General features: G+C 38.4%; 2 protein-coding genes across 3 annotated transcripts in view; one reads left to right on the forward strand and one right to left on the reverse strand.

Annotated features, from left to right (window-relative positions):
- LOC111321407 (uncharacterized) overlaps positions 1-1,354 on the reverse strand; it is a 38,633-nt gene extending 37,279 nt beyond the window's left edge. Inside the window, exons 1-2 of the mRNA XM_088734589.1 lie at positions 1,039-1,354; positions 456-718 (exon numbers count right to left, since the gene is read on the reverse strand). The gene's annotated coding sequence lies outside the window, so the exon portion shown is untranslated. The remainder of the gene's footprint in view (positions 1-455; positions 719-1,038) is intronic.
- Positions 1,355-1,382: 28 nt separating this feature from the next.
- On the forward strand, positions 1,383-11,289 carry LOC111321416 (arylsulfatase B). Of its 2 annotated transcripts, none has more exons than XM_022924291.2 (9): positions 1,383-1,477; positions 3,125-3,248; positions 3,494-3,653; positions 4,709-4,821; positions 5,913-6,062; positions 7,413-7,673; positions 7,868-8,012; positions 8,772-9,047; positions 9,575-11,289. In XM_022924291.2, exons 2-9 carry the CDS (start codon positions 3,141-3,143, stop codon positions 9,913-9,915), a joined length of 1,554 nt encoding a protein of 517 aa, XP_022780026.1. In that variant the 5' UTR covers positions 1,383-1,477; positions 3,125-3,140; the 3' UTR covers positions 9,916-11,289. The 2 variants fall into 2 exon arrangements, with proteins under 2 accessions (XP_022780026.1, XP_022780025.1); XM_022924290.2 differs by having other exon boundaries at positions 1,468-1,487.
- The last annotated feature ends 441 nt before the right edge of the window (positions 11,290-11,730 follow it).

Here is an 11,730-nt window from a genome sequence, read left to right on the forward strand (position 1 = left end):
TGAGTAAATTTCCGCATATATACGATTTCTGAAATAATGGAATGAAGGTAAAAGCTAAGTATTTCCATTTCTTATATAGATACTGATGAAATACCAGGATTTCTCCTTTTACTAAAAAATCATATCTTCACCGCGCGCAGTGAAGATACTATTTTTATCTTTCACCTGTGAGGATATTGGTGTGGCCATGGTTACCAACATAATTACCAATTGCTGTTTCGGAAATGAATAAAAAAAAATTGTCTTTTATGTGGAAATTTCATCAGTATCTATATAATAAACAGAACATTACATGGCCGCTTGGGGATACGAATTTTATCTTCTCGTGCTGAAAGTATCTCTCACGAATTCGCTGCGCTCACTTGTGAACTTAAGAGCTTAAAAATATCACTATTTGGTAAAGTTTACAGGAGAAAAAAAAACAATTACACAAAGTTAGACTTCAAATATCTTACCAAATCATGCACTCATGAGTATGAAAATAAAATGAAGCGTTGAGCCTGACTTTTTTGCAGTTTAAGTAAAAATCAATGACGACAGCGATGAATAGGAATATGATAATAACTCATAGCGTCGACTGGTGGTTTAAGCTTCATTGACAGAATGTGGAAAGGCAGCTAATCGGTTCAACTTCAAAAGCGGAAATGTTTCTGTATAGATAACTCCACACTATTCCAAAACAAAGTCGTAGTCCCAAAGTCGCCATTGTTTTCTTCGTCTAAGAAGATAAGATAAGATAAAGATAAAAACTTTATTAACGTGTGAGATTAATCTAGCTTACATTTGCGTAAATTAATTGTAGACACCTAACTAATAGTGAATTAAAAGTTACGAATCATGATTAAAATCCTAAATCCTATGAGTCCTTCACTGTAGGATGCTTAATTAACCACTGCATTAGTGTACAATTTTTACAATTATCTTCCATCATTCCAACCAGGTCTGAACTGTTTGTTGTGCGGACATCTTGCCTCAGAAGCTAATTATCGCATGGTCTTTAAAAATAAAAAAAAGACTATGCCTTAAAATGAGCCTTACCTTTCATTTAATACTCGCTCAGAGAGGAGAGTTGATGCGTTAGCACGCGGTCGATGAACTAAACCCACGGTTGACTCCTCCCCAGATGTCAATATTTAGTTATCACGCAACTCTTTAATCCACGAAGTCACGCAGTTCGGAGAGAATAAAACAATTTTTGTCGAAAAGTGAAGTATAGTTCCGTTGAGTAGCTGCTCTGCCGCGTTGAGTAGCTGCTCTGCCGATATTAAAAGAGATAATCAATGGAGTTTAATGGCAGAGTAACAGAGTACATTATAAATAAACACGAATTCTTGGTTTGTCGTGCACGCGAAAATAATAATTTAGAAAGAGGTCTGGGTATTGAATCGTGACAGTCATGTGATAAACCTGGTTTGCCATCATCTCTTTCGTTATCTTGTCGTCCACCTCTGCAGTAGACAGACAACAGTGGATTGAGGTAAGATGAGGTAAATTGTTTAGTTCCGACGAAATTTAGTGTATTTGCTAAAGTTCTATGCGCAACTTTTAAAGTCTTTAGAGATAGTGATTCCGATAATTGTAGCACGGTTGTCGAAATGAAATAATACTCAACGTTACCTTTCGATTGGACATCATCACATCAGAATCTTGGTCGCTCTGATGCTCAACGACAAGCTGATTTTGAACTATTTTGAAGTAGATTTGATCTATTTGGAACTCTGTTGCTCGTGATGAGCTAGGGGTAACCTCGCAGTCAAAAGGATTAAACAAATTAAGTCAATAATCAAAGAGATGAAAGAAGATGGATATTCAAGCAGTCTCGCAAAGATTCTGGTTCTTTGCTATATTTCGTGCGGGGGATAGTCGATGAAATGTTTTACTTAAATTTATAACGCTTTGTATGAAGATGCCATGTTTGTGTCCCTCAGAGGGGCACAAAATGGCGGCCAAATTTGAATTTTGCTATACAAAGCCTTTACTCATCTTCTGCGGGCTCATAAACATCAATAATTATGAGTATACTTATCCTCAAACAAGGACCGTTTAGATTGCAAAATCTCAGCGAATAAGTCACTTTTTTTACCTTTTTTTACCATTTTGCATGTGAAGATCTTTGAAGATCATTGAAAGATTCTTCTAGGATCCTTTGAAGATCCTTGTCTTTGAGGATCCTTGATAGGTCATTGACAATCCTCAATGATCCTTAAAGATCCTGTGAGGTTTTTCACCAGGGGAAAGCTTAGAAATTCAATTTTGCTTTAACACAAGACGAAAAACCCTATGAAACTGAAAATTTGTAAAATGATAAGTCTTCAGCTGTTCTAACAACTAACTAGTAAACTAAAATCTCAAAAGATTGAGGGTTCAAGCCCCGGCCGGACCAACATTTCAGGCCCCGGTTGTTCGAAGGATGGATAGCACTATCCAGTGGATAAAACGTTTTGGTAACACTTATCTGCTGGATAGTGATTTATCCGTTGGATAGCGCTGTCCACCCTTTGAACAACCGGAGCCAGATCTCAAAATAATTGAGAAGAATATGCTTCCTTTCTATAACATCAAGAAATGGTTTAGATAGTCTAGTCTTCTCGGATAGGGACGAATAAATGGAGGTCACGTCTCCTGCAGGGTTAGGGGTAGGAGACATTAATTTCCCATGCATGAGATTACTGTGTGATGGATGTCTTTCTCTGGGGTGGGATGGGTGGGTTGGGTTTAGGTGGATGAACCTTGTGGGGTACTACATGTCCTATTGTTCTTCCACCTGTACAATGTTCAAATCTTTAGATTACTGTGTGATGAATGTCCTTACCCAGGGTGGGATGGGTGGGTTGGGTTTAGGTGGATGAACTTTGTAGGGTACTACGTGTCCTATTGTTCTTCCACCTGTACAATGTACAAATCTTTAGAAACAAAACAATTTCTGATTTTGTAATCTGAATGACATTACTTGAAAACCAAGAGTCGACAGTCTGCGTGTAGAAATAGAGAAAAAACATCTAATGACATTTCTGGCAGTTTTTGTGGGTTAGGGATTTCACTAGAAGTTTTACCCAAGTATTTTCTCCTGCATGGGTCATTGATTGATGCCATTTTCAAGTTTGTTAATTTTGATTTTTGACAGGATAATTCAATTCAGGATGGGGATTTTGTGGTTTATATCAGAACTGGTTCTTCTGTCATCTATAACATTGGCTATTAAACAGAATTCTAAACCCAACATCATATTCATTCTGGCAGATGATCTGGTGAGTTAGTTTAATCTGTTAATTTCCTAATTGCAAGGTAGAGAGCCCGTTTATCCTTCTCAGCCAGTCGATTTGAGACCCAGCATTCAGGTCATTTGTGTTTTGCTCTGGGGCAAGACATTTCACTTTCACAAAACCTTTTCCAGCCAGGATGTAAACCCTTTGGCCTGTAAAAGTGTCATGAAGTTTCAATGGATTATCAAGTTTTTCTTTGACCATTACCTAACTTTCTGTTGCTCTTTTAGGGATGGGATGATGTGAGCTTTCATGGCTCAGAGCAGATTCCAACTCCAAACCTGGATGAACTGGCTAATGGTGGGGTAATTCTCAACAATTATTATGTCCAAAGTATTTGTACACCAACTAGAAGTGCAATAATGACAGGCCGATATCCCATCCATACAGGTGAATGTTTAGATAATTGACTTGCTCTAATTTGTGTGTTGTTTGTTTGTCTGCTTTTTTCCAAGGAACAGGGAAGTATCTCATTTCTTTTATTCCTCCTCCGGTGTAGCTAGGTTTCTGTTTTGTTTGTTTGTTATTTTCATGAGTACCAGTTTGAAGGGTCATGCATCCTTTTCGGATAAACATGATCTGTGCCATGGCTTTTTTTTTTTAGGAGAAGATTATTTTTAACTTCTTCAGTGTGGTGGACTTTATGACTATGTTTACTGGTCTCAAACACTGCATTAGTGAACAAATGGTAAACACCACAGCGTAGACTGTTGAGTAAGGGATGCACATGGGTGGTTGCTAAGTACAAAAAGGTATACAGCGACTCTAGCTTCTTGAGAAACTTGGAAACATTTGCTCACATCAGCAGAGTACACTCATGGGCAAATAGTAGACACTGAATTGACCAATCAGAGCGCCCATAATTTACATTATTATTTAGCTGGCAGCACCCATGGGCAAGATGAAGCAAATTCTGGGTTCTCATTGGCTACTTGAGCTCATCTTGTCTGCTTTGGATTGCCTGTGTTTATCATAAGCAAAAAAATTAAATTTGCATGAATAGACTTACAAAGTTGGTAATTTTTGCAAAATTTTGGAGTTATAAAAAGCAGAAGTCAGTTGAAACAAAGAAAACATAAACAAATATTGTGAGTTTATTGTGCTACAAAAACTGGCTTTCTTTGCCAGCACTTGAAAATAAGCAAGTCATTTGTAACTATTATTAAAATAAAATCTTTTTCCTATAATTATGATGAATCCTTTATTCACTATGATTGTGCAGTTAAGATGGCTGGAAATTAAAAATGCATGAAAAATAACTCGGCTTAAACCTCAAGCCATCTTGGTCAGCCTCACATTTGGTCAATGAGGTATATGCACTTGAGGACAACTTGATCATGAAGAAAGTTTATTGCATTATTTATGTGCTCAAACTCATAACTATGAACCAAACCATAATTATGTAACAAGACTTTTCCTGTTATCCTGATTATTATTCACGACAGGTATGCAACATGATGTTATATTAGCTAGTCAGCCATATGGACTGGGCTTGAATGAGACTCTTTTGCCACAGTACCTAAAGGAACTTGGATATGCCACACATGCTGTTGGAAAGGTACATGTAATTATAGTAAAAGTATAACCATTAAAAAAAAAAAACTGCCTTTAGTTACCGGTAATAACTTAACTGTACTCCTTCCAGGTTTTATTGGCAGCAAAGGGAGCTAATATGAGTTAATTGCAAAGAGAGTGCAGTTGAACCACAATATTATATAATTGTAATTTTCTTAAAATGCCCATTGCATGATTAAAGAAGAGAGCAAATTCTAAAGCTACTTTTAGATCCATCAAACTTTCTTTGGCAAATGATAGGTACAATGAAGGAAGGAGGATGCAAGACTTGTTTCATTAAAATTAGATTTGAATACAAGGAGGGAATGGATTGTGTTTTATTTGTCTGGAATTACTCTAACTTGCTTATGGCCTCCTGGACTACTGCTCTTTGATATAACTCTTATTTAGTTCCAAATTGATTGCACAAAATGTTGCCTGCCATCCAAAATAACCATGCTAAATATCTTATTCCTTTTGTTTACAGAGTTGTACGAACTGAACAGATTAAAGCAAAATTACATATACTCTGTACAGTAAATGGAATGACAACAGAATATCCAGTTCTGTTTCACTTGTAGTATCCTCATTGTTTATTCTTGAGGATCGAGGAGACAGATGGGATGATGTAAATTGTATTTTGACCCCCTGCTGATATGCAAGAATTAAAAACAGTCCTTGCTGGTAAACTTTAATTAAAGCAGTTTAGGAAAGAAGCCTTAAAAAATTCAGGCTCCAAAAGGCTTTTTGTGCAAAACTTGGGTACCTAATAGCTGCTGGGCTTTAATTTTTTTAATGATTTTCAAATTTCAACAGCCAAAAATACATATCTGAAAACCATACCCACAATTCCTCTCACCTGACACCAATTCTCTTGTCCATGCTGATGAAATTACTATTGCTATCTATCAATTTTGCCTTGCTACACTGTCAGAAATACTGCACCATCAATTTTAAGGAGGGGTCATAAGGCATCATGATGGTAGAAAACACTTCCATGTGTTTCCTTCTTCCTTTGCATGTCTCTCGAAATACAGTACAAGTTGTCTAATGTAAAAGTCATGTATATGCCTTGTTTTATTTCATCTCCTCCAGTGGCATCTTGGTTTCTTCAAAACAAACTACACTCCCACTAGGAGAGGATTTGACACTTTTTTCGGTTATTATTGTGGAAAAGAAGATTATTGGGATCATTCAAATCATGAAAAATATGGCTGGGGATTGGATCTTCATAACAATACAGAGGTAAATCTGTTTATCATCTACAATAAATTGTTAACCCTTTTGTTGACCTGAAATCTAAAATTCAATTCTTTCCACTGTCTGCCTTACATTTTTTATAACTTTACCCCTGAGAATCAAGTGTTAGAGCACACTACATCCGCTAACTGATGTTACTTTCTTCTCAAAACCCTTCTGTCCAAATTTGAGCAAGAATTGTTGGGAAAAATTCTGTTTTGGTCACTCCTGGGGGTAAAAGGGTAACATTTTCAAAATCATCGATTGTAAGTTATAGAGGAAAGGATACAGAAAGTTTCTCATTCAAAAAATATTAGAATAGTCCTTTGTGCAGGTTTACCACAGAGTACTTTGTTCCTTCAATTTTCATACAATATCAAGGGTACAGATGATACAAATATGGAAAAGCATCAATTGATCCAACACTTTATTCTCATAACTCACACCATAAGAAATATAGTAGAGACAGTGGGGAGGATTACTACTATGACCTCAATGGTGAATGGATTACAAAAGAGTCCTTACCCCCCCCTCCGTCTCCCTATATAATTATGTAACTAAGTACCCACGTTTTCCAGTTTACTATCCAAAGTAGTAAATTGATCAACCTGTTCTCCTTTTACACACAAATTCTCATTTCCTACAGAACATTCCTCTTTGTTATTCTTTTCTTTATCATTTCTTTTTGACAAACCATCTCTTTCTTCTCCACGTTCTTCCCTCTTCCCATTTCCCTTGTTCTGCACAGCCATTCACAACATTGCTCTTTTCTGCTAACCCATCCTCTTTTCTCTTTCTCCCGCATTTCAGACATTCAACAATTTAACCTTCTTCTCTGATATCTTTCTCCATTCTGCCTCCATCTCGTTATCCCTCACTTGTCTCACCTACCTGTACACTTTTTCTTGAATTTTTATAACGTCTTCTTGATTCCATCTAGAATTTGAGCATTTTCTTAGAAAATTTCTCTCTTGTTGACTCTCTCTCTTTGACTCGTAAGAGTGACTTCCATAAAACTTCTCCTTACAATATCACCAAGGAATGGCACATTAAGGTCGCGGGAATAAAGGAAATGATCACCGACTTATCAAACTTCAAGGCGTCTATGTGGGACTATCTTGTCACTTTGCCACTTTTCCCGATGAAGGCCGTGTGATATGGCCGAAACGTCAATCGTTCGTCTATAATTTTCCAGTATTTGAATTATTTTCTTTTTATCACCTTAAGAAAATTAATGTTTAGAAAACAGCATGGAGAATATGCATACTGATGTCAGGGCGGTGTAAAGGGTTGAAATCACAACTGTTCAAAGTTTTTATTTACCTGTACCTGTAATATTTACACATCTCTTTTCAGCATACATTTCAGCCTGTCTGGACAGATTGGGGCCAATACAGTACTGATATGTTTACAGATAGAGCTATAGACATCATTAAAAAGCACGACCCTTCCAAGCCTTTGTTTTTGTATCTTCCGTACCAAGCTGTCCACAGTGCAAATTATATTCAGCCAATTCAAGCTCCACCAGATGTAATCAAGAAGTTCTCCCACATCCAAGATGAAAACAGAAGAATCTTTGCAGCAGTCGTTTCAGTCCTTGATCAGAAAGTAGGAGAGGTACACCCAACACGCCTCTTTATTTACACTATTACAGTTTTTTTAAAGGGTTTCTTTGAATTTTCATATTTCATTTTGTTTGATTAAGTGTATGTTTTGCTTGATTATGTAACTTGCATTCAATTGGCCCTAGGTTAAAGAGTTGGTGATTAATGGCAGTTTCCTAATGAGTTTACAAAAAATCTCTATTGCAGCTTGTTGATGCACTCAAAGGGAGTGGTTTGTACGACAATTCAGTGATCGTCTTTTCAACAGACAATGGCGGTCCAGCAAACGGTTATGATATGAATATGGCTTGTAACTTTCCTCTGAGGGGTGTAAAATGGACGTTGTGGGAAGGTGAGTCGAACCTTTTACACCCTTGTTTCTGTGTGCATATTCTCCTTACTGTTCTTCAAGAATTTTCTAAGGTGCTGACAAGGAGAATTTGTTTAACAATCAAGAGCTTTAGCATCGGAGCGCGGAATCCGAAGGTCTGAGGTTCAATACCTCATGGCGACTCTGGATTGTTTCTTTGTCGCACGCTCGTGACAAGACGAAAAACATCTTTCTCTATTTCTTTACCGAGCCCAAAACCTACCAGCTATCTTATTCTATTCACAAGAGCTTTGGTTATTGATCATTCCGTTATTCTCCCAACCTCAATGTTTGATTCAAGGGTAATGTCGAAAAGAGAAATTAAATGCAAGTGACCCTTAGGGGTTGATAAGTTAAGTTAAGTTATTATTTAATGTGGCACCACACTTAGCTACTAGCTACTTTCCAGGAGGCCCAGAATAAACAACAGAAATAAATAATTCAAATTGAACATAAATTGTTAAGAATTCCAACTGGCCAGAGGCAAACCAGTTTGCTATTTACAAGCGTGGCCGAGGATTTGAACTCGGATCTACCGTGAAACAAATCCAGATAGTGGTCAGAGCGGGACTCGAACCCAGGAGCAGCGGATTATGAGTCCAACGCGCTGACCACTCGGCCACGCTGCCTCCACGTTATGATGAATTTCTCTTTGTAGTACGTGCATCCCGATGTAGTGGTATGCGTTTTAGTGGTTGGTGTGTTGCATTAGATGATCGAAAATGTTAATTGTTTTGACAGGAGGCGTTCGTGGCGCGGGATTCGTACACAGTCCTCTACTGGCCGTGAAAGGCCGAGTAAGCATGGATTTGATGCATGTGACTGATTGGCTTCCCACATTGTACAGTGTAGCAGGAGGTGACATTCATAAACTTCTTAATGTGGATGGCTATGATATGTGGGACACGCTTTCACATGCTTCTCTGTGTCCCCGCGAAGAAATCCTCCTCAACATAGACCCTGTCAGGGGTGACTCGGCTCTACGGTACAGGCAATGGAAACTTCTTGTTAATATAAGTAAGTATCACCATACGTTATGACGTAATACTGATTTTTCTTTGTGACAACTCTCTCTATTTTGTGGAAACTGAGTGGAATAAGATTAAATTCGAAGAGTTTGAGCAGGTTGTTGTCTGTGGCAGGATTTCAGTGAGTCAGTGACAGCAATAAAAAAGTGGGCGAGTAGGAAAAAACAGCGAACGTCTGAAAAGCAGGAGAAAGATTTTCCCCATCTTTTCCATCTGATACGCGCTCCGTTTTTCGCCCGCCCTATTTTTCGATCGTCTTCACTGATGTACGTTGTGGCAATTAAACAGTTTGCCCGACAGTTTTATTCACGTGAAAAATGTAACTCATCTATTTTAGTTGTAATACACGACTATACTTTTTTTACTTTAAATCACACAACCCCAAGGCTTTGTACCGAACTTTTACCTGTGGCTCTAATAAGTGTTTATTCCTTCTCATAATGTTCACAACACTACAACTACTCGGACATAACAGCACCTTATGACATTGTATCCCTCCCCCTTCCCCTCCCCCAGGTTCAAGCTGGAGCGGATGGTATGGTCCCCCCGGAATTAAAAACTCCAATCATTCTACTCGAGCTGCGCAGGTGTCGTTGAAGAATGCTGTTGTTACTTGCGGTAAGCCGCCAAGCGATCCCCCTGAGTGTACCCCAGAGTTGGGTCCTTGCTTATTTGATGTTCTAGCTGACCCGTGTGAGTATGTGAACCAGGCTAAAAACCACCCAGATGTTGTAGACGGCATGTTGCTGTGGCTTAAAGAGTACAGAGAAACGATGGTGCCGACTAGGAACAAGCCCTATGACCCTAGTGCTAATCCTGACAACTTCGGTGGAGTTTGGACTCCCTGGATGGATTGAGAACTTGCTTTGTGAATTAGTCTTTTTTGAGAGTAAATGAGAGAACAGAGAGACTCCTCCAAACCCTCGGATATATTGCTTTAGTAATTCTTTTAAGCGTAAGTGTTTTTTCCTGAACGTCCGCACGGACGATCACCTAAATCTGATGTTCTTGTTGAAGGCATTATAATTGGGAATTGCCCGCTGTTAGGGGTTTCTAAAGAGTAAGTTTCGAGCGTTAGCCCTTCGTCAGAGCTGACGTAGGGCTACCACTTGAAACGGCAGCTCCACACTTTCGCCTTCCCCTCTTTCATCTCTATGCGCTGTTTGTAAGTGTCTTTTTTTCTTTCGTTTGAAAAATGTCTAACCATCTTCAATTTCTTTAATGTTGTCGAAAGGAGAGCAATGAACTAAGCCGAGTTGTTCAAACCTGATCGTAATCCCAACTCGTCTATAGTTCAATTTTCAATTCAGAGTCGAAAGTGATCCTGGATTGCAATGGTTTTGTCTTACTTTCCTCTGTGACTGGTCCAGAAAACTCGCGCCACTCTCTCATCCAATCAGACGCAAAACTAAAACCAATCGCGAATTGGTCGCCTGCGCTTTTTCGCGCGCTTTAGTCATTTTGGTTCTTTTTACTTTGAGATCTCACTGGCTCTTTTCGGTATTTTCCTTCTTGTGGTTGGCTGTTATGATTACTATGGTTTTGGTTTTACGCCACTCGATTGAGAGGCTGACAAAACAGCAGTAGAAACAAAACAATGTATGTAATTACAACGACAGTTTTAAATTAACTTGATTAAGTTGATGAATAAGTGTAGCTTGCTTCCATTAAATGTGAATAGTTTCTTTCATTTTAAGTTGGAGATTTGTGGAAGCGTAATGTAAGATTCTAAAACACTCCTCAGAACATAGAGTACTAGTGTTCATTCATTCAGTTTAAAAAGGTCAGTTTTATGTAACAACTAAACTGACAAAACGTACTTTTAACTTGGATGAGTGCTCGTTAGATTTTGATCGACCACTCTATCTTGGAGCGCAATAGAAAGCCTTAAAAGTGATCCAGATTAGTGTTTTCGTTATAGTGCTACATAACTACTTAAAATAAATTACTGTAAATTAAAGTATGGAAGAAAAAGAAATCCCAAATGTCATTATGCATTTTGAAATTATAGGAGACCGTAACTTTTTTGTACTTTTAGAAAGTCTACAGCTCGTTGGTCTGTGCAATTCAGGAATTTCCGTCCCATACAGTCCATGTACTGAACGTTGAAACTGTGTTATAATAAGGCAGGTATAAGCAAAGAAGAGCTCGAGAAAAAGACAGTTACTTTAAAATTTGTTATAAAATAATGAAATAAACTTGCACCTAGTGCACAGCAATTTCGTCACGAATCTGAGCTGACTAGCGTAAAGGAGTAGTTTAGCGGAGAAACTGGGCGGTTCATTGAAGAGTCAGTCATAACAATGCAAATGTCTCTAGCAACATTTAAAGAAGGGGTCTGATAGTGTATGCTGGAATCTGATTTAAGGCGGAAAGAGAGGAGAGGCCTTACACACTGGTAGCAGGTGGCGTTCCAACTGCTCTGGCCTGTAGGGAAAGGATCGATGTCTTATATTGTGGGTTGGAGTTCGATGTCGTTTGTCAAAGTCTGATAAGGGGGCTATGTGTAACAGGAGAGTCGACGCTCCAACTGCTCAAGCACCAAGTTAAGGGGGCAATCATCAATAAATGTTTCAACCTTGTGGAGACGCTACTTAAAAGCGGGACCCTTTCTAAAAAGTAAGGCTTCGGCATTCCAAACTTCCCCACGCATCTGGGAATGAAACACTGAC

Source organism: Stylophora pistillata, chromosome 10 (genome assembly GCF_964205215.1).
Source record: "Stylophora pistillata chromosome 10, jaStyPist1.2, whole genome shotgun sequence".
In the NCBI taxonomy this organism is placed as follows: Eukaryota; Metazoa; Cnidaria; class Anthozoa; order Scleractinia; family Pocilloporidae; genus Stylophora; species Stylophora pistillata.